The sequence below is a fragment of the Scardinius erythrophthalmus genome, assembly GCF_964197995.2.
Source record: "Scardinius erythrophthalmus genome assembly, chromosome: 16".
NCBI lineage: Eukaryota > Metazoa > Chordata > Actinopteri > Cypriniformes > Leuciscidae > Scardinius > Scardinius erythrophthalmus.
Window position 1 is genome coordinate 13,831,604 of NC_138236.1, and position 26,634 is coordinate 13,858,237.

General features: G+C 36.1%; 3 protein-coding genes across 3 annotated transcripts; all 3 read right to left on the reverse strand.

Annotated features, from left to right (window-relative positions):
• Positions 1–1,393: 1,393 nt before the first annotated feature.
• On the reverse strand, positions 1,394–4,685 carry leng1 (leukocyte receptor cluster (LRC) member 1). Its single transcript, XM_081389458.1, has 4 exons — positions 4,183–4,685; positions 3,764–3,955; positions 3,090–3,391; positions 1,394–2,319 (listed from the first exon to the last, which is right to left on the reverse strand). Exons 1-4 carry the CDS (start codon positions 4,312–4,314, stop codon positions 2,106–2,108), a joined length of 840 nt encoding a protein of 279 aa, XP_081245584.1. The 5' UTR covers positions 4,315–4,685; the 3' UTR covers positions 1,394–2,105.
• A 1,012-nt stretch (positions 4,686–5,697) lies between these two features.
• On the reverse strand, positions 5,698–18,620 carry tmc4 (transmembrane channel-like 4; the record flags this gene model as incomplete). The annotated part of the gene is made up of 16 exons (XM_081389442.1): positions 5,698–5,909; positions 6,171–6,249; positions 6,459–6,614; positions 6,702–6,832; positions 6,914–7,097; positions 7,182–7,279; positions 7,766–7,892; positions 8,197–8,351; positions 9,573–9,731; positions 9,930–10,077; positions 10,169–10,314; positions 10,976–11,061; positions 14,968–15,129; positions 15,341–15,483; positions 15,668–15,842; positions 18,578–18,620. The coding sequence occupies 16 exons, from the start codon at positions 18,618–18,620 to the stop codon at positions 5,739–5,741; spliced, it is 2,163 nt and encodes a 720-aa protein (XP_081245568.1). The 3' UTR covers positions 5,698–5,738.
• Positions 18,621–19,680: 1,060 nt separating this feature from the next.
• On the reverse strand, positions 19,681–26,328 carry mboat7 (membrane bound O-acyltransferase domain containing 7). Its single transcript, XM_081389453.1, has 9 exons — positions 25,993–26,328; positions 25,452–25,531; positions 25,176–25,305; positions 24,967–25,093; positions 24,726–24,882; positions 24,113–24,308; positions 23,821–23,973; positions 21,468–21,644; positions 19,681–21,359 (listed from the first exon to the last, which is right to left on the reverse strand). The coding sequence occupies exons 2-9, from the start codon at positions 25,525–25,527 to the stop codon at positions 20,972–20,974; spliced, it is 1,404 nt and encodes a 467-aa protein (XP_081245579.1). The 5' UTR covers positions 25,528–25,531; positions 25,993–26,328; the 3' UTR covers positions 19,681–20,971.
• Positions 26,329–26,634: the final 306 nt, after the last annotated feature.

Consider the following 26,634-nt stretch of genomic DNA (forward strand, 5'->3'; position numbering starts at 1 on the left):
CGCGCTATGTAAAATTGAATAGAGAAGAGCGGTTTTGCAGGCCCACAATGAAAAATCATACATGCGTACCAGAATAACAGCCAGACACCTTTATTATCACCAGTGCATGATGACTGGGCTCAATAAATAGACGCATATGGTGCGTAACATATATGTCTTAGAGACAGATATGATTGAATTATGAAATAATATTTAATGAGCGTCACCCCCAACCAGAAATGCAATATACTCTCCTCAGACTGACAAATTCCCCTTATTTTCATAGCGTCTCATCGCCTCCTCCCCCCTCGAGCGCATCAATAACGTATGCCATCTAAACGACACGCTCACCTTCCTTCTGCGGGGCTCCCAGTGCTCTCTCCGGGTTGAAGTACGACATCAGCCCGACCAGAACAATCACCCAGCACTGTAGTGACATGGTCGCGCGGTCCACGGAACCACCATCCGAGCGATACTGTCAACGTTCCCCGCCGCGCGTCTGGATCCACGCTAATAAAGAAACGTCTCCTTGTTGTGCAAGGCTGATGCTCTCTTTTAATCCGCAATTAAACACGGCGTGAACGCTCTTTTGTGTCAGCCTAATCCCGCGATCCGCATCCTCAGCAGCGCGCTGTTACTATTCCGTCCTCATCGCGTCCCAACGGTCGAAAATACCAGTGAAGTCATTCTATTGGTTCTGTATCCTATCCTATATACCGTGTGTCAGTATCATGTAAGTGGTCCAGCTATGTTTTCCTCCAAGAAGCCCCTCTACGTCAGACGCAACCGAGTTTGCGCTATTAAAATCTCTGTGGAGCTGCGCGCGCCTCGCGATTTTCATAGGTAGACGTTGCCTCGCAATAGAGCGATTACGCGATGCCCTTCACTCAGGTACCTGCTGCTGGCCAACAAAAGCGTTTGTTTATGAGACTGGAGAGAACGTCAACGCCCCCGTGTCGTGGCCTTGGGTATCATTGCATCAAAATCCCCCAAAATCGGACCACCTCCACGGAGCGGTGACATGATCCGTTTGGGAGGACAGGTGCACAGAGCGAGCCATTGAAATCCCCTATAGCCTTCAAGTTAATAACATGCAAATCTTTGTCTGTGTCTGGACATGGCCAAATATTTTCACCACAAATATGCCTTTAGACACCAATGAATGCAAATGGCATCCTCCTAGCTTACTTTATAGCATTTATATTCTTTATGATTTGTGTCCCACAAAAAAAATTTGCTCAGTGAAAACAGAGCATATGAATTAATTGCACTTGGTATCATTAACAACAAATAATTTTAGTATTTCTTTTGGTATGTAATTCTATAGCTATAGTGTCAGCTTCAGATGCCGTTCCCACATTATGTGATTGACTGATGCATTTTGCACAAAACTGTATATTCAACTTTTTTTTTTCCTTAGGTATGTCTGTGAAATAATCCATAGTTATTTTCTGTACTGTACATTTTCCACTATATTTACATGCATTTTATGTACAATTGATCATAGACTGCTACACCATTTTTTTCATAACAATATGTTATTATGGTGTATTATATTAATCAATCTCAGATAAACCTGCCACTATCTGTCACGTAAAAACAAAAAATCAATCGCTTTACTTCAGGGTCAAACAGCAAGAGGGCAGCAGGTTGCCAGAATAAGCGGAAATATGGACCAGACCTTTTTCTGTTTAGTCCAGCTATGCAATACAAGGGGGTAATGAAGTATTTACATGACAGGAACAAAATATTTTATGGACTCCAGTATCAGCAGCAAAGAGATGTTCTTAGTCTCACAATAATTGCTTGTCCATGTTTTAATGCTGATGTCTCATATTTGTACAGGAAAACAACTGATGCAGATCTTACAAATCAAAAGATGACATTTTTACAACAGCTTATTTGCTTCTTGTGCTGTCAGCACAAATACAGGCAAACAAGAGGTTTTCCTGTTCGCCCATTTTTCCCAAGTCATCTGATGCAATAAAAGTCATGCAGAGGCCAGATCAATGGCTTTTAGGTAACAATCAGTCATTTTAAATGGTCTTCACACTTTGCACCTGCTAATTTCTTGTCCGATCACAAAACGGTTCTGCATATTCTTAGTGAATTAATGCCTTTGTTAGCTAATAAAACCCAAACTGATCTCTGTCTCGCCTTTGCCTCTTCCGTGCCAATTCGGGAAAGTAGGCACTGTTGTATGGTCTGTCTCTATCGCCCATCACTCGCTCATGCTCTTTTTCCTTCCCGCCTCCACTCCTCTGTTCCAGTAAAGCCTTTGTCCTTTTCCTCTCCTCCGCTTCTCTCTGCAGTCGTTCAGCCCGTAACCTCTCAATTGAACTGTCATGAGAGTAAAAGAAATCATTTCAGGATGAAAAACAAGATGTTACTACTGCAGTGGGCATCTACTGTGTGTAACTCATGTAATACTTCCTCATTTCTTTTTCTATATCCAGTAATTCTAAACTGAATGGAAAATGACATCAGGAAAATATTTGAAAGCATATTATAAATGCATATACACTACCGTTCAAAAGTTTTGGAAAAAGTAATACTTTTAGTCAGCATGGACATGTTAAATTGATCAAAAGTAACAGTGAAAACATTTATAATGTTACGAAAGATTTCTATTTAAAATAAATGCTGTTCATTTGATGCATTAATTAAAGGATTTTCAACATTGATAATCATAAGAAATGTTTCTTGAGCAGCAATATTGTAATATCAGCATTTTAGAATGATTTCTGAAGGATCATGTGACACTGAATATTGCATTAATGGCTACTAACAATTCAGCTTTGCCATTAAAGCAACTAATTACATTTTAAAATACATTATAAAGGTCTTTTATATTGTAATAATATTTAACAACATTACTTTTTACTGTATTTTTGATCAACTAAATGCAGCTATGATGAGCATAAGAGACTTCTTGCAAAAATATTAACAATTATATCAAATTCATGCAGGTTGCAAATAATCATGGTCGCATTTTCACTTTCAAGAAATGGCTCAGTAATCATTATGACTCGTGAAGTATGACTAAATTGTGGTGTAGTCAGGCAAGATGCTTTACTGGTGTTGACAGAAATAGAAAAATGATTTCACACCTCTCTCCACTCCTCTTCTCTCCTCTGTCTTTCTTCTCCTTCTTCTTATACTTTTTCAGCTTTCTGTCTTTCACTGCCAGTGCCTTTTTCATTTCTTTAAGAGGATCCAAACTGTCTTTCAGCTTCCTGTCTTTCTTTTCTCTTTCCTCTTCAGTCATGCTTCTTTGCTTGTTTTTGCCTTTTTCTTTTTTGTCTCTCTCTTCCTCTTTGTCTTTTCCGTCTTTCAGGTACCAGGGAGTGGCTTCTGTTCCAGGAGCGGGACCTAGAGACACTAAAATACCAATAGCACGTTCCTGCTTCTCCTAGAATAAAATATAACAAAAACAGCTTTAAAATGACTATTTTAAGTAGACTATGTCACAATGGCAGTATGGAAAGTATATAGCTAAATCTTAAAGTCAGCATGACACAGATTGCTGTGATCTCATGTGAGTGACAGGTCATCCCGCCCTCACGCCAGTTAACATGTCATCAGAGAAAAGATGTCGTTGCAAGGGGGAGGGGAAGTCATTTTGATGCAAGATTACAAGGGCATTTGAATTTTAAAAATATGATATGCCCAGATAAATCATTTATAACAAATACAGAAATATTCCATAAACAAATTAAGAATTGTCAAAAAAAAAAAAAACATTAAAACTGTAGAAAGAATGTTTTTAATATTTTAGTCACACCTTCTCTTCCTTCTTCTCTTTGAGGTATTCTGCATTTCCTTTCTTTTCAGACGAGTCCTCTAGAGGAAAAAGATTTAGGTGTTCTATCTCTCTGGCTCCCCGGCTTGTCTCTGCCGCCTCTCCGTCCTCTGTCCATTCCCCTGTCTGCTGCAGGCCTGCTTGAGCTTTCTTTCTCAAATACTCGGTTCGGGCCTGAGGGATTATGGGACAGACATTCAGCTCAAAATGCAAGCCATAAAATATAGATAGCAACGTAGATGGAAGATTTTTAAGCATGCATTATAATTCTGATACATGCAAAACCAACAAAGACTGACAAAATGCACGTTTTATTTTAAACATATTATTTATTTATTTTTTTTGAGAATGTAGTAAATTAACCTAGAAACAGTGGAAGGATGCTGGGTTGCTATGGTTACCTCTTGCTCTGCGCGTTCCACTCGCCTTTGAATCTCGCGTTCTTCCTCTGCTGCATGAGCCTCGTCGCGGCGCACGCGCGCAATGTTGTCCTTATTGCGCACATGCCAGCTCTTTTTAGGCAAAATGTTCATTGTGAAATTCTTAAGAGAACAGTCAAACGAATAAATATAATTGCGGGTTCGTAGCAAGTGTGTCAGGCCACATACAAGATCCAACAATTGCGGAAACAGCTCAGTTTATGGCTCGAAATAAACAGCCTCGTCGACTAACGACGCAACGAAATTTAAACTCGTCTGTGTATCTCGTCGGTAAATGTCAGATTCGTTTCTTTCATACTCCCTGTTCACAACAAAACACATTTAAACAGCTGTCGAAAAATACACCTACTGAATTGGTATGGAAAGAGCTTTGTAAACACCGGAAGTTGTCGTAGTGTGAACTACGTCACACGTCAAATATTTATGACGCAGTGTAGAGCGTGTAGAGTTCCACACGAGGGCGCACCTAAAAAACCCTCAAAGAAAGCCTTTTGTTTACCAGAGATGCACTTCTCTTCGCTCAATCCATGAAATACTTTCTCATGTGAGGAATATCTTTGTAGTCATCGTAACGTTCACCATTCTGTACTGATCGTGTATTTACATTTTATGAAAATGTTTTCCAAATAGAAGCAGTTTGTGTAGAGGTACTCAGTTTTTTGTGTGATGTTTTCATGGTTTAAAAAATAATGGAATACTCATCCAAATGAACAAAGACTTGAGTAAAAAAATAATTAGGATTTTATTCTTAAAGAGGTACAGCATAACAAAGCCTATGCCACATTCTCTGTTATCCATCATAAAAGTTTTGAGTGGCAAAACACTCAAGGCATTTCACACAAAGTAGGAAATGTGTACACTGCCTCATAAACATTTATACACTACTGTTCAAAGGTATGGGGTTGTTAATATTATAAAATGTTTTTGAAAGAAGTCTCTTTTGTTCACCAAGACTGCATTCATTTGATCATAGTAAAACAGTAATATTGTGAAATATTACTCATCAAAAAAACACTGTTTTTGTTTTACAGTTAAAGCTAAAATATAGCTCTGTTCTACCATATTTTAAAATGTCATTTATTCCTGTGATGACAAAGCTGAATTTTCAGCATCATTACTCCAGTCTTCAGTGTCACATGATCCTTCAGAAATCATTCCAATATGCTGATTTGGTGCTTAAGAATCATTTCTTATTATTATTGAAAACGGTTGTGCTTTTTAATATTTTTATAGCAAGCATGATACTTTTTTTTAGGATTCTTTGATGAATAGAAAGTTGAAAAAAAAAAAAACAGCATTTACTTAGAACAGAAATCTTTTGTGACATTATTAATGTCTGTCACTTTTATCCAATTTTATGCATCCTCTTGCTGAATAAAAGTATTAATTTCTTTTCAAAATATCTTACTGACCCCAAACTTTTTAACGGTAGTATCATTGGATGCATTTGTGTAAAATAATGGAGTGCACGATTTTCAGAATTCCAGCATACACTGCTGCACTTTATCAACTAAGTCTTAATATGGCCTTGGATCTTCATCGCGGGCAAATGCATAATTGTCATGTTGATTCCACCGTGTTGCTGTGTCAGTCCCTCTCTGGGGCTGCTGTGGTTCACGTTGTTCCTTCTGCACTGTGGCATTCAGCTCTTCAATTTGTCGGACCAGGAATTGCTTGTCACGCTGTTCCTGTTACACCCAGATAAATACAGATTAAAGGAGGGATTAATAATGGTTCCAGTCAGAGGTTAAACTGGAAAGAAGAAAGTCTTAGTTTAGGTAGGTAATCACACCACTTATATTAAATGTTATATTATTTTATCGTGGCTTTCAGTGATAATATATATTTTTAAATAAATATTATTGTATAATACAGTTACACAAATGACACAATTTAAATATGCATAACCATTCTAGTCTGCGGATTTGGATTAATGACCAAGCACTTACCAGCTTACACTGAGATTTCAGGAGTGCTACGCTTTTCCCATGGACAGATGTTAAAGCGCTTACATAGCACAGGAGCACACTGTGTATTAAATATCAAATACATATAATGCATTAATGTGCATTTTTATCACATTTTCATCAACAATTATATCATAAGCAGTCCTATCTTTATAGCATTATTTATCAATCTAAATCAGTGATTTAGTAAACTGATAAAATGTATGTTGAGTAAAGTTTTACATTAAACCATAAGAAATTCTGAATTGACCCATGGCTGTTTATACTGACCAGGAGAAGATGAAGAGTGGGATAGAGAATTTCTGGGAGCCGACATAAAACAGGAATTCTGCACTGGTGCTGTTTAGCATTTCGGTAGCTTGTGGTACAACCTCCCACATTGTTGGGTAAAAGCGGAAAGGCCCACAGCCATAAGATGGATGGATCCTACCAAAAAAAAAAAAAAAGATTATACTTGAATATTCTCTCTCTGTCATTAAAAACAATACATGGAGAGTGGCAGGCCTCACTCACTTAGTCACGCTGTAAAGGAGAACCATGGTGGCCAACATCCATCCAAAGAGCAGAACCAACAGGAAGAAGAAGTTGGAGGTGGTGGACCGGAAGTTTCTTGTTGCTGGTTGACAGTTCTGGAAGAGAGTTATCTGATACAAGCAAACATGGACAAAATTAGCAATTTCAATCAATTGTACGTGTCTGAGAAGGTCGTTCTCATGCCATGGTACCTTTTTGCAGTAATAAAAGAGGATGAATTTGATGGTGTTGATGAATGGCAGCAATGGACAGAAAAAAGCTCCAGTCCAAACCACTGTTTGACTGTAAACTAGAGCAAGAACATTTGGGGCAACCAGAAACTCTTGCCGTCCCACCCACTGAGTTAGTTTACATGAGCAATGATCCACCACAATCCTGAACATGCCAAAAATAAGTTAAAGACATACATTTTTAATATAGTATATATATGACCTAACACACACAAACACACAAACAGACCTGCGTGGGAATTCTACCAGGATCAGTGTAGCAGTGGTAATAAGGAAGTCAAAAAGAGCCAGTTTATACATTTCCTGTCCAACTCGTGTCTCCCAGCACTATGTGGATGTGAAAGAGGGATTTGAAGTAAAAAAAGAATAGGAAATAAGCAGCATTTATATTCTTTGAGCATTAAACAGTCATTAATTATAACTTATACTATTCTGTTCAAAAGTTTGGTCTCAGTAAGATTTTTAAACACTTAATTTTATATAGAAATTTAAGACTTACATTTTTACAATATATTTCTATTTCAAATAAATGCTGTTCTTTTGAACTTTCTATTCATCAAAAATCCTGAAGAAAGATACATCACAGTTTACACAAAAATACTTAGCAGCACAACTGTTTTTAACATTGATAATAATAAGAAATGTTTCTTGAGCACAACATTTTAATGATCAAATGACACTGAAGACTGATGCTGAAAATTCAGTTTTGTCATCACAGGAATAAATTACATTTAAAAATCTTACCGACCCCAAATTTTTGAATGTTAGTGTATCTGACAAATTATGAATGAGTGCATATCTCAAGTTGTTTACCTTATATTCGTCGTAATAATAATTGCAGGGTATACAGTTTCCTTTGCTGATATCTCCCTCACAGGTAATCTGTTCCCACAGAGTGTACAGCAAAACACCCAAACTCACCAAACGCAGGAAGACTGCCCTACAATGACAAATGGAGAGAATGAGTAAAATTGAGCACGCAGAATAAGTTTCTAAAAGAACAATGACAGAGATCAAATCAAAGAGAGCAGTGGATGAACAAACAATGTGTGAGTATTTAGTGAAAATGATGGTGCTTCATTTGAAATGATTCATTTTGAAAGCTATTAAATGAACAAAAGAAACTGCAGGCTAATAGCTATCAATGAGGTTTTAACCAAGGCTAACAAGTACTGCTCTTCATCTTTTTGCTCTTTGTTCTCTTTCATGTCTTTATTTGGTGTGGGTGCGAGAATTGATCTAACCGCAGCAAGGCCAGGATGACCGTGGTACTGGGAGAATACTTTTCCAGTAATGCAATCTTGTCACACAGTAAAGGCACCACAAAATTGCTTCCTGTTATGACCATGGAGGGTAAGTATTGCAACAGCAGCGCCACAAAGCCTGTTGTTTCTTTTTGTTTAAGCTGAAAGAAAGAGAAATTTAATCAATTCATTGTCAAAAACCTAAAGCCCAAAAAGGTAATCAGAACCTCAACCAAATAAATAAACACATTGACATTGATTTTTATAATCTTACTTGTAAATCACCTTAAAACATCCTCTAAGGAAAAAAACAGACCTATGCTGCGTCCGAAATCATATGCTGTATAGTAGGAAATTCGGACGTACTACATCCGCCATGTTGTCACTGTCATGTGATCAGTGCTGGATAGATTACTTACAAACTGTAATCCATTACTGAATACAAATTACATGATGACAACTTTGTATTTAGTAATTAAATCTATTACTGTACATTTCACACTTTATTTATATAATCAGATAACTTTTTGATTCATTTTGACCTAACTCATTTGTCAATTCGAATAGAATCATCTAGTAGCATATTGATTTAAAAAAGCAAAGAAAAAGAATAGGTATTCCACTCTTTATCACCAGCGTGAAGTGCATTAAACATATGTCAGGCCGTTTGTGTAGGAATTGCAGGGGGTTCGGAAACTGATGAAAAGCTAATAATTAATTTGATCTAAAAAATGGTAAATTGACATAAAAATATTTTTCTTGTTTATGCTGTGTGGCCACTCAATTTTCCATGTAATTATAGCTGCCTAACTAGCGGCCATTCTTGTGTGAGCAATTCCACAAAACTGGAAGACTTTCCGAACATATAAATAAGAGAAAGGCTCTTTTAGAAAGGAAAATTTAAAAGATAAAATAAGGAGAATTAGGGAGAATCACTGAATTATTAATAATTTACTGCCAATTTGTGAATGTTGAGTAATCATGTAATCAATAAATAAGTACAGTAGTCTGATTACGAGTATTTTTTTAAAATGTAATATAATCCAACTACAAGTATTTTATTTTAAGAATCTGATTACGTAATCCAGGATTATATATAATCAGTTACTACCCAGCAATGCATGTGACTTTACCGCCTTTACTCCTCTCCTATGGGCTCATGGGACAGTAAAGTGTCCATCAAAGTAGTAGGTCATCCATTCAAGTACTATTTATTCAGACATACTATGTCTGTTGGCATACGTTTTTTTTGCATGTTCTACAGTAGGGAAGTATTTGATTTCAGACGCAGCGCTAGACAAAATCATCTCTACATAAGTTTAATGTGACTGTTTAGTTTTAGTTACTGTTTTTGGTCTTTTTTAACTTCATCTAACCTGGCTGAACTGTGTTGCCTGAGCAATGCCATAGAAAGTTGCACCGATGAGAAATAAGACAACTATGTTGAGGAAAACACGGAGCGCGTAGAGAGAGACTGTTTGGCCCAAAGTCAGGGAGGCAGCCTTTTTTTTTAGTCTTTCCTCTTCTAGATCCACCTGAGGGAAAGAGACACGGTGAGAAAGATATATATCAGACACGGTATAGAAAGATACATATAAAAAATATGTTGTCAAGATAATGATAAACATAATTCTGCACTAGCAGTTTCCTTTTAATGATTTATTTTCCAAAAGGAACCTGCTCCTACACAATACCTGAAGGTATTTCATTTAAAACTTGTTTTCCAAACAGACCTTTAACCGGTTGCGAAAATTGCTTTGTTTAAGATTTGTTGTACGGTCTCCTTGGAGACCGTGATCCCATCCTGTAAACACCAGTGCACTGTAACCCCCTGTTGCTCCTCCACCCGTCACAACGGCAACACGTGCCGTGCCGCCCATTCTGTTGGTCAATCAGGGATGTCGGCTTAATACTTCAGCAATGTTCTTATAATATGCTGGTAGAAAATTCTGAGAAAGCTGACAAGACTCACCTAATAATCATACAAATAAAGCAGAAGAGGAAGTAGAAGGCTGCCGTCAACAGATACGCCAGAGGGATGTTGTAAGAGAAGCCATCACTCTCAACCATTGAATAGTTATAGTATCCATAAAACAGGTATGAATACTCCATAAATCCCTGAAGGAAGACATGACTGTGATGAGTGAAGATCATTTAGAAGATATTCACAATAAAAAAAATAAGATGTGGCAGACTAATAAACAGGGATTATTTTCTATTTGTTTTCTATTCAGAGTGGCTTCTAAGTAAGTTTCCCATTATTTAAGAAAAGGCTCAAAAACAAACTTTTGGGGCAAAATTTTCAAAAACGTTTAGACTTTTATGTTCAAACCGGAGTCAGACAAAGATGGAGAGACTCAAGAAGAAGTGACAACATGTAGACAACATTTCTGAATGATTAGTTTGTCAATTTATGAAGCTTATGTGTAGCTATCTTCAAGTCATTGATTAGCATATTCTGTCTTGATAATCTATAAATCCTGTTCAGAGGGCGGGGTTTATGTAAATTTTAGGGTTTGTGATGTCACTAACACGGGAGGAATGTCGTGTAGTCCCTACCAGCCGTTTGCTGTAGTCCTTAAAAAGCGATTTCTTTAAAAGAAAATATCTCCCTTTGCTTTGAAATTTGACCGTCGTAACTTTGCAGATGTTGTTACGGCAACATTACACACTAACTAAAGTTAGAAAAGTGAAATCATAATAAACCACTCCTTTAAGCTTTGTCTGTGAAACCGGGGGTAAATGTATTTAGAAATGTATTCATTAAGTGTGTCCATACCGTTCCTGAGATCAGGTCCAGAAAGTATGTGATGAACACCATCAGGGTATCAGGTTTTGGATCATACTGCAAGCATATTTCCACACCTGTTTCAAACAAAATAATATGAAAATTTGACTGCAGAATTTTTTTTTTTAAGTGAACTGAATTAAAACCAGTTCATTGTATTTAATGTGAACAATATTTCAACAAAGAGGGTTATTTCCTCATAGTGTTGTGTACCCTGAATCCAGTCATATTAGGAGTAGCGGGTTAGTGAAATGACAGCAAACTATTAATAACTACAAAAAAAACAACTTTTCCCATAAAGATAGTTAAACTGTTTCTAAAGTGATCTAAGGTTTTCTTTTAAAGGATTAGTTATTACAATGAATTATTAACCAAATCAACAAATGCATTTGAACAGCGCCTGGGGACCCACTGTCCTGCAAAGTTTAGCTCAAGCCCTATAATTAAACACAGACGAACCAGCTTATCAAGCTCTTCAGGATCTCCTGAAAATCACAGGCAGGTGTGCTGAAGCAGGTTGAAAATAAACTTTGAGAAATTAAATTGAAAAGATTGCAGATTGAACATAGAGCTACAATGAAAATCATAAGGTGAAGCAAGATATTAAGAAAATAGTTAAAGAAATAGATGGTATATATTCTAAAGAATTACAGAATAAACGTATATTCTTAAAACAAAGATACTATGAAATGGGGGGAAGTCATTAAAATAGTTATCTTACAGACTAAGAAAGCAACAAGCAGACAGAACAATCAACAAAATAAAGAATACTCAAACAGGGGAAATATATTGTAAATAGGAGCAAATACAGCAGAGTTTTGACATTTTTTATAAAGCTCTCTACTCGCAGCCTAAAATTAATAATGATTTGCAGATAGATGCATTTTTAGCCTCAATAGATTTGCCTAAAGTGTCAGAAGAGCAAAATAGATTTTTGTTAGCAGAAATGACTATGGAAGAGCTAAAAGTAGCCGTGACTAGACTAAAGACAGGCAAATCCCCAGGGGCGGATGGCTATACTGCTGAATGGTACAAAACCATGTTTGATCAACTGGCCCCGTCTCTACTAAAGGCATTCAATTGGGTAGTACAAAAAAGGGAAATCTTACCCCCATGGAGAGAAGCAATCATTTTTGTCATTTCTAAAGAGGGAAAAGATAAATCGGAGTGTGGAAATTATCGGCCTATTAGTGTGCTAAATGTTGATTATAAACTATTTACCTCTATTTTAGCACGAAGACTAGAAAATATTCTCCCGGATCTCATTAATCTGGATCAAACAGGTTTCATCTGTCAAAGGCAAGCATCTGATAACATTAGAAGGACCCTGCATGTTCTTAGCCACGTTTCAAATCACAAAGTGGAAGCTGCTCTAATGAGTTTAGATGCGGAGAAAGCCTTTGACTCATTAAGATGGAACTTTTTATATAAAGTATTAACAAAATTTAGATTTCACAAGAACTTTACTGAAATAATTAAGACACTGTATGATAAACCTTGTGCAAGGATTAAAATGAATGGGGATTTATCAGATCCATTTCAATTAGAGCGAGGCACAAGACAGGGATGCCCCATCTCTCCACTTCTATTTGCCCTATTTGAGCCACTGAGCCAATGGATTAGGCAGAACCATTCAATTAAAGGGGTAGAAATTGAGTCGGGAGAGCATAAATTAGCTCTCTTCGTGGACGATATATTGTTATATATGAGCCAACCCACAAAGTCCCTCCCTACACTATTTAACTTTCTTGAGGGGTATGAGGCTATATCGGGTTATAAACTCAATGTTTCCAAAACCCAGGTACTAACACTAAATTATAATCCACCTAGACAAATTGAAGTGAAATATAATTTAAAATGGGATTACTTAGGAGTAAACATATCGGGAGACTATTCAGATTTATTTGATTTAAACTATGGCCCTTTGATTAAGAAAATAAAATCTGACCTATAGGTTGGAACCTTATCCCCATATTCAGCCTAAGTTCTAGAGTTGACTCAGTGCGAATGATTATTCTACCAAAATTATTGTATCTCTATCAGTCACTTCCGGTGGAAATTCAACAATTTCTTGAATGGAATAAATTTATATCTAGGTTTTTATGGCAGGGTACAAAACCCAGAATAAGTTTTAAAATGCTACAGTTAAGCAAAGAAAACGGTGGGTTAAATCTTCCATGCCTACAATACTATTATTATGCGGCCCAATTAAGACCATAATCTGTTGGAGTAGTTCAGTATATTTAGCAAAATGGATTGAAATACAGCGAGGGATGATGGAAGAGTCCCCGTTATCTGCCCTCGTCGCAGACATCAAGCTAAGAACTAGAATGAATAAGGAAACAAACCCACTGATCAATGTATCATTTAAAATTTGACATCGGACAATGAAAATAGGGGGTTTGAATGACGCATCGAGAATATTAAGATGGTGTGCCTTTGATACTGATTTCATCCCAAACAGAATAGACAATCGATTTCGTATTTGGGCTAAATTAGGAATATCAAGTTATTACACTCTTTTCGACAAGGGTAAAATCCAAAGCTTTGATTCACTAAAGGAGAAATTTGCGCTTAACCAAAGTGACTTTTATAGATATCTTCAAGTTAGGGATTATATAGAAATTAAACCAGGAGTACTGGCAAGGGCTGAGTCAGGAATAATAAAGGTTTTCCTAGCAGTATCCAAGGCTCAGCCATGTAATAAGATCATTTCAAAGTTGTATAAGGGTTTTTTCCAAAATCTACCCGAAAATACTCTGTATATAAGGGACAAGTGGATAAGGGAAGGAGACTTAAATATTTCAAATGAAGACTGGGGGAGAATTTGTAGAGCACAGTGGCAATCCACAAGTTCAGCCACATGGAGAGAATTTTGTTGGAAAAACGTTATTAGGTTTTTTACTACACCATCAAAAAAACATCAAAGAAAGGGTACTAGCTGCTGGAGATCATGTGGGGAAATGGAAGCGAACCATTATCACATTTTTTGGGGGTGTCAGAAATTGAATCAGTACTGGCAAGAGATTAAAGGAGCTCTGAAGGCTTTCTTTGGGGTAGAGATTGACTTTACCTGTGAATTTTTATACTTGGGTAATATCCCCTCAGAGAGGTGGACCAGAAAGGATAAGAAGTTATTGTTAATTCTCCTAGCAGCTAGTAAAAAGGAATTACCAGAAAATGGTTAAAACCAGTCACCCACGGTGAAGGAGTGGATTGATATAATACATAATATATGTGATGGAAAAATTATCTTTCTCCTTAAGAGCATTAAGGGAAGACTTCCTCCAAATATGGAGTAAATGGATTGATTACATTAAACCAGTATGCCCAGACCTCTTTTGAAAGGTTATTTTTCTTTTCTTTTCTTTTTTACTTTTGGAATATGGCAACTTTTGGAATTTGCTGTAAGTAATAGCTCCCCATGTTCTGTTGTATATAGTTACTGTTAAGAGGAGGAAACAAAGCATTGGTAACACTTGTGAAATTTGTTTCCAGGCCTGAGAGAATACACTCTGTATTGATAACGGTTGTTTTTATATTTATTTTTTATATTATTTACATATATTTTTTTAATTATTATTATTAATACTGTTTTGGTATATATGTAATTGCATAAACTTACAAGTGTCTTTGTTTTAGGAAATTATTGAAGGCCTGCTTTCTGTATTTCTTTTACAAAAAAAGAAAGAAAATAAACTTTGAAGAACAGTGGATCTCCAGGAGCAGGGTTGAAGACCTCTGCTTATGAACATGACATCAGCGCTGTTTTATTTATTTTTATTTAATATGACTGTTCGTTTCTTAGTTAGACTGTGAAGGTACTAATGCTAAACATGTTGTCAGGGTCTTGAAGCTTTACCAGATTTTATAAAGAGTCTCAGTCCAGAGAAAGAGGACTGTGTTATCCAGTAACCAGCTAGAATGTTCTCATTCTGAAGCATGGAAATTTGTTTCTTATAATAGAGAGACAGTGTTCCTACCGGTTAGATTGACTGTAGGGATGGTGGAGTTGAAGTTCATAGAGCGAAACACAATGCTGGGAATGAGGACAAATGCTGCAATTAACAAGGAGGACAGGAAGTTGAGAATCACAAGAAATCTCAGGAACAGGAAGTAGGATTGGACTCCTCCACCAAAGTGACCTACAAGAAAACAAGTGGATAAAGGAAAGGAAAGGAGAAGATTTATTTTTTATTTTTGAATACGTTTCTTTCATCTCCACTAGGCTTTTATATTATCTTGTTCTTGGCATATTTTCTTAGATGACCAGTTGATTTACAAAAACATGTGCTGATGAGAGCAGAATGTCTATTTTATATTCGTATGTTTTTTTTTTTTTCGGGTTTTTTTCACCTCCTATCACTTGGATTCCCCTTTTCCACAGAACAAAATAGCTGAGAACATATTTGGCAACCTCACAGAAACGGCGAAATGTCTGTGACTGTTTGATATTCCAAGAGCTAGAAACAACTGGAATTCTCATCTGTTGCACCTGCCTGGAATAAAGTGAGAGAGAAACAAGCCCTATTACGATTCAACTTTCTGAAACTAAAAGTTTCAATGGATAATTCTGTCTGAAACTATTGGGAGCTAGTGTTAAGAGTACAGCTGAATTTTGGTAATGTAAACATGTAAAAGTTGACAGTGGTACATTTATGTAATGAGATAATGTATTTATACCATACTGCTCTCTTCAGGCCCATGTGCAGCGGCAGCTCGCGGAGATTTCGAGGCTCATTAGAGTCTTCAGCATCTTCAGGGGGGGAGGCCCAATCAAACTGAGCCGCACTGGTCTCTTGGGCTGGAACTGTCCGTAACCTCAATGAATGCTGGGAACCATTAGGTCTAGGGTAGTCTGTTGGTGTTCAGAGAAAACAGATGTATTTCAGTGCAATAACAATTACAAAAGTTGGTATATTAAAATTATATATGGCAAGGAAACTATAATACTGACGTTTAACTGTACTGTGAGACGTTACAGTATAAGGTACAGCAATGGTTGTGTTAAAAAATAGGACTGAGAAAAAACTAGAGCAGCATTTTCCCATCAGCTCTGAAAATATTCTATGCACCACATTTCTATACATAGCCATGACCCATATATCCCTGCCAGTTCTCCTTATCACTTGTAAAATAACAGACTTTACATCATAGACTTCACACTGAACAGGACATACATCATTAGTCATTGTAATAAATAAAGAACATAAAAAAACAACAGTAAAAAGCTAATTAACTGATTAGATAACTCACCAAATACAGTAATTGAAAAAAAAGTAGTTAGTAAATAGTATGATTATTTACACACACACACACACACACACACACACACACACACACACACACACACACACACACACACACACACACACACACACACACACACACACACACACACACACACATATAATATTTGGAAATGGCATTCTCGGAATTCTCCAAATTACATTTGTTTAGATTTTGCTCAAAATGTTTGGTTATTTTTATGTACATTGTAGTGTTATTATTATCAGTGCATTTTACAGTAAGAAACATGTTTTAATACCTCATACAAGTTGTTAAAGAAATTACATAGTTTAATTACATACAGTTAAGGAACTGTCAAATATAGTATCCAAAATTATGCCTTATAATAGCTTAAGATTTTGCAGTTATTCAGCTGTAAAGGAAAACATGTATAGCTCTCCAAGTGAAAAATAAATATGTATTTGAATGCTAAGTATACTACCAATACATTTACATATTTATGTACTTAAATAAGTCAAGTCAAGTCAAGTATATTTGTATAGCGCTTTTCACAATACAGATTGTATCAAAGCAGCTTCACAGTATTAAATTAAAATAATACAACAAGGTTTGTTTCTAGTGGAATTTATTGATTGATAAAATAAAATTAAATATCCCCAAAATGTCCCCAACCGAGCAAGCCAAAGGCAACAAATACCCTATGATTGTACTTTTGGTATACTAAATTGCTATACTTAAAGTCTGCTAAATTAGAACAAGTAATTTTGTGCTAAATGCACTTTAGTTATCTGGAAATATTGCTGAGGTCCAACTAAAGATAGCCTACATTAATTATATTTGATTGTGCTAAAGTGAAAGTTTTGAAAGTATACATTAGTTACACTTTAAATATCTTGCATTTAAATTATACAGTGATCATACTAACTTACTTATAGTGATATTAAACACATGGCTTAATATAAAAAAATATGCATTGTGCAATAAAGAAAAACTCCAAATAAAGTTTAATTATAATATTTATATCAGTAAGTATCAAGCAATATGTCAGTAAATATATGAATGGGTTTGTAGTATAGTTAGTATGAAATAAATGTATAGGCTTATTTTAAATACATTTTGGCATAGGTTTTTTTTTTCACTAGGGCAGACTTTGCATCTATTGCCTCTGACATGTTTTCTCACCATCACACACCTAACTCAGAAACTCCAAAGTTACCAAAACTCATAATTAGGCTACTAGTTGTTCAGGAAGTAAGAAAATCAGGAAGTAGCCTAAGTTTTATAATTATAACCTTGACCTTTTCAATAATTTGCCTAAACTTTGAATATCAGGTAGGCTATTGCTTAATACAATTCACATTTATATCTATAGCACTTTTCACAATTTTGCATGGTTGCAAAGCAGCTTTACATACTGTACAGAAAGTAGTTGCAAAAGTAAATATAAGTAATTATGACAAATAAGTAAAGAAAACAACATATAGTCAGTTTGAAATGGTGAAAGAAATTCACATACCTGATCAGAATTTTTATTAGGCTAAGGCTACTCTAGTGTATTCTTAATACACTCAATGCACCTACTGTAATAGGCCTACACTTTTCCCATTAATGGACTGTTGCACTTTGAAATATGGACTGAAGCCCTTTGGACTGTAAAAATTTTATGAATTATTAATCAAATTATTAATATTATGGTGGCTCAACTGGTAAACCAAGTGCGCTTGTGTGGCAGCGACCCAGGTTCAAATCCAGTCTGTAGTGTTTCCTACATACAATAATATATTCCCATTGTCTCACTGATGTTCTCCGGATTTGTGAGTTACTGGTAAACTGGGGGGTGCCAGTAAAAGGCAAATTCTTAAACTGTGCCATTATTTATAAAGATTGCGTATGTATGTTTAACACTCTTACAGTGTAGGCTAATTGAATTGCAATTGTACCTAAATATATTTTAAGTTTATGCTTAGTGAATTCTGCATTTGAAAGCTTAAATGCAAGACTCAAGAGTATATTTAAAGTGTACTCAAGTATACTTGGAACATTTCCACTGCTTTTGGACTAAAAGGCATTTAGTTCGCAATTAATTGTTCCAATTTACTGACTTCAAGTAGCCTATACCAATTTATAATGTAGGCTACCACTAATACATTTAGTTATTATAAAGTAGACTACATACGAATAAATTGTACAGGCTAGTATAGTATAGGCTACTATTTTTACACGGTTCTTTCTTGTCCTCGGGGGACTAATTGCTAGATAACCGTAAATAAACTCTATCCACCCCTTAAGCACATATCACATTAACGTTATAGCTCTCAGTTAACGTTAGACATACTCTCTTACCTGGAGTTGGATGGACTTGATTGTTGAATTCTCTCAGCTCCATCAGAAATCAGGTACTATGAACATAGATTCCACATAAAACAAACTCGAAAACAACCAATACAATCCAAAAAAAGGCAGTAGCTTAGTCAGATGTGCATATTTTCGCAAATTCCCACTGACGGAGAAGAACACAGGTGTGTCTGGACTTTGTATCTCATGAAAATAAACTTTGGAAACACTTCCTTGTACTTTTTGCCAGCTGAACACCAGCTTCACACGCTATAATACGACGAACTGTGACAAAGAGACAAAGGTAACCTTGACAGATGAGATCCCGTTTCCATGAGTAAAGACAACTCAGTCTTCAATCGGAAAATTTCCTTTCTATGTGGACTGATAGCAGATTTACTAAATTTGCTGATTTTTTGAACAATGAGTTATAATTGAATAATAAAGTTTTAAATCTGTTGAAAAATAAGACTTGCTTGTTATGAGCCTTGGTAAGCATATTCCTGTGGGGTTTATTGCCTGTTTAATAATGTTGTCATGGAGACGAAGGGCATAACCTTTTTTGTCGGATTAACAGATCCAATCTTATAACTAAATTTACACACCATTACTAAACACGAGAATAATAAAAAATTTCAATGCAATTTATTTATGAAACATTCAGTAAAATGGTCAAAAGAATTCCGACAATTGGTATACTATACATAGAAATTAATACTATTATCTAGAAAGGCCACATTAAATTGGTCAAAAGATACATTATAGACATAGTGCTATAAAACATTTCTAATTTAAATAAATCCTGTTCTTTTGAATTTTCATCAAATAATCCTAAAAAATACTTCACGGTTTCCACTAAAATATATATCAGGATCACGTGACACTGAAGACTGGAGTAAAATTCAGCTTTGCATCACAGGAATAAATCACATTGTAAAATATATTATATTATAAAATAGTTTTAAATAGTTAAATATTACAGTTTTTTATCAAATGCTTTGGAAGAAATTTAATCAAATTCATGCCCACCTTTGAAAAGTAGTGCAAGTCAAGGCAGAATGTGAGCAATTACAGCAAAAGAAAAATAGGAATAAAATGTTTGAGACAATAATGAAAAATCAGGTGATAATTTTTAATATACTTTGTATCCAAACACAGAAATGACATAAGGAGAAGGAAGTTTGGCAGAAAAATAAATAAATAAAAATAAAAATAAATAAATCAAACCCACATTTTTTGGGATAAAAATCACTTATTTTATTGAAAACACAGATTTTTCAAACAAAACCTGGAAGGTATATGAGTGGTACATCCTGTGTTAAATATAGTCCAGAAGGTAAACATTAGAGATAAAATATAGCAGGTAGACATTACAGGAACCAGCATACAATCTGAAACGATCAATAAACTAAACACCAGCACTATCCTCCAGTGTACAAAAAAAAATCAATTAATTTTGCAGGAAAGATTTTACATCTGATCTTTTGAGAAGATCTTTCATACTTATTCAGACTCAACCAGACTTTAATTGCTCTTAGTAATAACATATTACTTTGTTGATTCAAGTTTAGCAACACTTAACATTAGGTTGCACTTTACATCATATGGCATCAAACTACAGAGCAAATGAACAAAATAGCAAAAACATTCACTCCTACTTTCTGAAAATGTGAGAAAAAGAAAGTTTCCAAATACTTTCACATTCTTTGTAGAATAATAAAAATAATAATGATACATAACAATCAATGTATACTCAGAACGGATGAAAAACAAGGCAGACCAACTTTTAATATCCCATTTATACAACTTTGTTATCACAAAGGTTGTGTGACCTCATTGACACCATTACAGAAAGAGTAAATCTCTACAAATTTTCACTCAATGTAGTGATAGGGCCGGGGTCTAACATTCATCAGTTTTGTGTATGTGTGTGTGTGTGTGTGTGTGTGTGTGTGTGTGTGTGTACGGATGGATTCAGTTCAAGTCCTCTGTGTGGGAGCTGAATTCGAGTTCCATGGCCACTGATTAGCAGAAAATCTCTATTAATATAAATACAATACTGACCTGGTCAGGATGAATCTATAAGGTTGCACTGCTTTTCACCGGACAACAAAAATAAGCATTTTCTAATATATGTAATAATAAAAGAACAAAAGATAACATTAAAAGTATGGAAATTAATTGAAAGCTATTTTCACTGCTAATAAAATAAAGATTGATATCCTTGGGTTCATCACATATTACATATTTCTCTCTGTGTTCCTTTTTAAAAAACAAAATCCGTTAAATGGCAGTTGATGGCTATTACAGTGCATGTTGGGAAATGTTTTTTTTTGTGTGTGTAGGTGTGTAAACGTACAAACTCTCCAGTTATCATCACAATCATCACATCACACATTTGTTTCACTCAGCCTTCTCTCTTACCACATCCTGTTTCTCTCCTTCAGCTCCTTCCCTCCTCTCTCTCTTTTTCCCTCCTTTCATGATTTGTCCTACTCCTATACAAACAATGGCGATGATATGAATTATGAAGTATATGGAGCTCCAGTAGTTGATGGTGTCGCTGGCCTTCAGGAGAACAAATCCCATGCACATGCAGTCGTAAGCCCTCATCTTGAGGAACCAGTGGATCCAGTCGAAGATGTTCTGGCCCTTCGGCCCCAGACGGGCTCTGACGGAAGCCTCCATGGCCGATTCCGCTGCGATACACAGTGGGATGGTGAGAAAAGAGAGGTAGTAACCAGCATGGAGGCCATGCCAGTAAGCGCTGATTAACATTGTCCATCCAGCCCTGCCATAATGTGAGAAAAGAGACAAAACAAAGTTGAAGATTATGATGGTCAATAAAAGAGCATTTTAACCACAATGCAGTTGAAAGGTCTAATGTACATGCTCGTACCTGAGAGCGTACGCTCTGAAAGGGGCATTGGGGTAGATATAGTGGTGAAGCCACCACTGCACAGTCATGTTCCAGTAGCGCATGCCATGCCGAACCTTGACGCAGAAATCTGTATTATAACAGTCAATGTTCTGGATAGTTTTGAAGTCATACTCCACAGCTGTGTCTGGATCAGGACTGAAACATACAACATTATCAACCACATGATCAAACCTCAAATGAGCTTGTAATTTCCTGTAGATAATCTTATAGGCACAGGCTGAAGAAACATGGACGTTTTTTTATTGCGAGTACTGTTTACACTAGTGATTCACAATATATCGTTACCAGTGACTGTCTGATATTAACAGATTTTTTAATTTACTTTATTACATTTTCAAGCTAATCTTTAAAAACGCAATTCATTTATTAACACTGTTAAATATAATCTTTAGCAATTCTGAAAATGACTATACAATTTGTAATATCAATTTTAAATATATTTAACTTAATAAGTAAATAAATATTTTCATATTTTTTCTATATTTTCACAGTTGAAAACAAAAAAAATTGAGATCACTTAGAAATGTCCTTGTTTTCCATGAAAACACACATGAAATTAGTCTGAAGAGGACAAATAGCAAATGAATAGGAAATGTAGTCATTTACAGATTTTTAACTGAAATAATGATTGTATTCTACAACTTTTGCTTTCATCAAAAAAGCCACCTTTTGCAGCATTTACAGCCTTACAGATCTTTGGAATTCTAGCTGTAAATTTTTGAAGGTAATCTGACCAGATTAACCCCCATGCTTCCAGAAGCATCTCCCACAAGATGGATTGGCTTGATGGACACTTCCTCCGTACCATACGATCAAGCTGTTCCTACAACAACTCAATAGGGTTCAGATCCGGAGACTGTGCTGCCCACTCCATTACAGACAGAATTCCTGCTGACTGCTTCTTCCCTAAATAATTCTGGCATAGTTTGGAGGTGTGTTTTGAGTCATTATCCTGTTTTGGATAATGTAATTGGCCCCAATCAAGTGTTGTCCACAGGGTATGGCATGCATGACGTTGCAAAATGATAGCCTTCCTTCTTCAAGGTCCGTTTTACCCTGTACAAATGTCCCATTGTACCACCACCAAAGCACCCTCAGACCATCACACTGCCTCCACCATGCTTGACAGATCCTCTTGCATCTTTTCCTTTGTTCTGCATCTCACAAATGTTCTTCTGTTTGGCCCGAAAACCTTAAACTTGGACTCATCGGTCCACAACATATTTCTCCAGTTTTCCTCTGTCCAGTGTCTGTGCTCTTTTGCCCATCTTAATCTTTTCTTTTAATTTGCCAGCCTGAGATATGGGTTTTTGTTTGCTACTCTGCCTAGAAGCCCAGAATCCCAGAGTTGCCTCTTCACTGTTGATGACACTGGTGTTTAGAAGGTACTATTTAGCGAAGCTGTCACTTGAGGACCTGTGAGGAGTCTGTTTCTAAACTAGAAACAGTCTTGTTTTTAAACAACACTTTAAGGTATTTGTCCTCTTGTGCATTTGGGCACCAGGGCCTACCACTCCACTTTCTATTCTGGTTAGAAGCAGTCTGTGCTGTTCTATGAAGGAAGTAGTTAAATTTCTCGCATGAAATAGCCTTCATTTCTCAGCACAACAATAGACTGACGTGTTTCCAAAGAACGTTCTTTGTTTCTGGTCATTTTGAGCCTGTAATCAAACCCATAACTCATGATTCACCAGACACTCAACTAATCTAAAGAAGGCCACTTTTATTGCTTCCTTAATCAGTGCAACAGTTTTCAGCTGTGCAAAAGGGATTTCTACTGATCAATTAGCCTTTTAAAATGATTAACTTGGATTAGCAAACATAACATGAGATTAAAAAAGGACTGATGGTTGCTGATAATAGGCATTTGAGCAACTGTAGATCTTTCTTTAAAAATCAGCTGTTTCCAGCCGAAATTATTATTTACAACATTATGTCTGTAATGTATTTGAGATCAATTTGAAGCTTTTGTAATGGATTAAAAATTGCTTTTCTTCTGAAAATTCTTCTATTCTAATGTATCGTGTTTGTCTTGACATGTACAGTTTAATATTGCCTAACTGCAACCCTGCTGACCTCTGATGCTGTGCTTTACTGGATCCTGCTTCAAATCTATTACTGTAACATGTACATTTCTATTCTTGGATAATTAAAGTTCTATCATTTCCTTTTATAGAACATGCCATGTTTTCCCTGACGTACCTCCTGATTAGATAAAATCCTCAAAGTTCAAGTCATCATATTTACAAGTTACAGTCAAACTGTAAAAGCACATTAAAAAGCTATCAGGTAATAAAGTGAATCACCCTACCTATATTTCACCGTTGGTCCTCCCCCAGGTTTGGACAGCGCCCCCTGGGGGTAACAGCCTAGACCTGCGCTGATGCAACCTGCCTCTGCCCCACACCATGCAGAGTAGAAACGCATCCGGAATACAAAGAATATTGCCACCATGTAGAAAAATCTGAAACATAACCACTATGATTTTCAGTATGGTCAAAAAAAAAAAAATTGAGATAAAGTGTGATTTAAATATAATTATGTCCTTTGGACTTTACTTTTAGACTCAGTCTGGATTGGTCCTTTAATCCAGTAAAACGAACCTGTAAAAATAGTTGTGCTCCAGGAATTCTTCAGTACGGACATAGGACAAGGGAAAGACAAAGTTGACAGCAATAAAGAGAACTCCGTAAACGGGCACCATCTTCAGCCTCTGCAGGCAGGGCTCTTTACCCGGCAGCGACAGGGGACTGGACTGCTGCAACCAGTCTGCATACGTCTGATAGCGGAAGAAGGGACCTGGGGGACACCGGCAAGAGTGGGTGGGACAAAGAATGGAAAATGAAGGAATGTGAGGAGAGCATGGTAAGAGTTATCAATGAAGACATGGCGTGGATGGGCAAAGATGACACATGATATTGGGATAGAATGGAGTATAGGTATGGAATCGAATGCAATAATGAGCCATTTCAATGTGCCACAGGGGATGACAACATGAAGCATATGGATGTATGGTTTGGGAGGACAAATCATGGTAAAAGAGGAGCAATAATAACACAATCAGTTATAAAAAGAAATTGGACTCACACATTACTGAACTAGTAGCAGAGAGAAACAGAGAAAGACAAGTTAGCATACATGCAAAACATACAGCACAGAACGTTTGAACAGACTCAAAAGCATTCCAGGATATTAAAATCAATATGCAAAAAATACCTGTCATTATGCCCACATAGCAGTAGCTATATGATATAATGTCATAGAGTGAAGGCTCATGGGAAAGTCCTCCCACAACTGGGGACTTCGTGAAGGCGCTCACTTCCTTTTTCTTCTCCAAGTAATAACTTTGAACCTCATTAGCTAAACTGACCATCTGTGTATTCAAAACAAAACTCATTCAATAATTATATCAAAAGATTAAAACATGGAAAATGTGTCTAATTTTATTGCGTTTTACCTTCAGTGTTAAAAGAAGCTGAATGGCATTGGCAAAAGGTGTTGGCTGAGGGAGGCCAAACCAGGTGACCAGACGGAAAAAGAGGAGGTACAGAAACGTCCAGCCCAAAGACAGAGCCGGGGCACTTCTAAATAAAAAAATAAAACAGAGCACAGGGAAATAGCTCCGAATCTAAAGTAACATTCCAGACAGCTACATATCACACTAACCTCCAATTGATCTTTATAATCAGCCATGTTCCTAACACTGTAAAGAAAGAGTGTAGAGTGTGGATCCCACAGGTAGCAATGGAGATGATCAAACCCAAGAGCAATGCCGCCCCCTGCTTGACCGGAGGACCTGGTAAATAATGCACACAAAAGTGATCAAGAGTTGTTAAAATCATGATGAAACAGATGTAGTGAATTATTACCCTATTATTACCCTATTATCAACACATTTTAATATGTGGGCTCTAACGTAAAGAAAGACACAGTCAGACTTACTTAGGTAACGGAAGAGGAATCCTACAGGTATTGATGCACCAAGGATTCCTAGGTAGACTAATTCATCTGGTGACATCTTTCTGTTAACACCAATAACAAGCATAACAATTATCTCACTGTTTATTATGTTATATTCATATTCAAGCTTATCCATCCAACATTAAAATAGTGCTTGGGTTAATCAGTTTATAAAACTCCCAACATTTAGCCAGCTATCCCATCTTTGACTATCCCATCCCTGAGCATATTTAATCTTTTCTTAGATTCAATCAATGATTTTACTGAACCAAACATTTCCAACTTGTCATGGCAGGAGCAGGAAGGTTTGTAAATCATACAGTCACTTCCTGACACTATAGTCATCCAACACTTCTTAACAACATCAACATAGTTTTTAGAAAACTGACATTTGAAAAGTGATTTGAATCATATGGGATGTATCTAATAGACTGGCCTCACAGAAGCAGATAGCCTTAGGCACAGTGAGACTGGATAATACATATACCACCTATAATTCTTAAATGACCACAGCAATACTTACAGCAGTGAGGTATGGAGGTGTGCTGTCAAAGACTAGTTATTCTGACGGATATTGTATTTTTCAAAGTCCCCTTTAACCGCCCGAGCACTAGCCTGTTCTCTCCTCATTCACCACTTCCTACTACCGCATATGTGCACTGCAAGCATCGCATTTGAGTTGCCAGATATTCACAAAAACTGCAACAGCAAATTTACTGTCTAAGAAACCGTAAAACATCACAGCAGCTGATTAACGAATCACATTGATTTTTTATACTGTTTTTTAAATCTGTTTTTTATGCTTTAAAGAAAGTGCTGGTAACATTTCAACAACACAACTATTCCGCTTCTGAGAACCCCGGAAATGTGAAAAGGGTCAATTAATACATATTAAAAAAAAAAAAAAAAAAAAAAAAAAAATACGAAAAGAACCTTCATGGTCTTATAAAAATATTTTTATAAAATGTTTTGTAATAAATGTTTTCATTGATCCAAGTCCTTGTGTATTGTGGTAGTTTGCATTTCTTTTACATTTTCTGCCTGTAAAAGAGACTTAAAATATTAGAATATTAGAAAAACTGCAGGTTCACAATTTGCAGTACATTTGTGCTTAGGTATTTATGATGTTTACAATATAAACGTAATTTATTTTTCCATATGTCCA

Coding starts and splice junctions, on each gene's coding strand:
- leng1 (XM_081389458.1), bottom strand. CDS start 4,314: ATGAACATTTTGCCTAAAAAGAGCTGGCATGTGCGCAATAAGGACAAC. Junction 3,392..3,763: donor AAGAGAAGAAGGAAGAGAAG/GTGTGACTAAAA, acceptor ATTTTATTCTAG/GAGAAGCAGGAACGTGCTAT. Junction 2,320..3,089: donor GAGAAGAGGAGTGGAGAGAG/GTGTGAAATCAT, acceptor CTCTCATGACAG/TTCAATTGAGAGGTTACGGG.
- mboat7 (XM_081389453.1), bottom strand. CDS start 25,527: ATGTCACCAGATGAATTAGTCTACCTAGGAATCCTTGGTGCATCAATA. Junction 25,306..25,451: donor ATTCCTCTTCCGTTACCTAA/GTAAGTCTGACT, acceptor ATTATTTACCAG/GTCCTCCGGTCAAGCAGGGG. Junction 21,645..23,820: donor GGACCAACGGTGAAATATAG/GTAGGGTGATTC, acceptor TGTATGTTTCAG/TCCTGATCCAGACACAGCTG.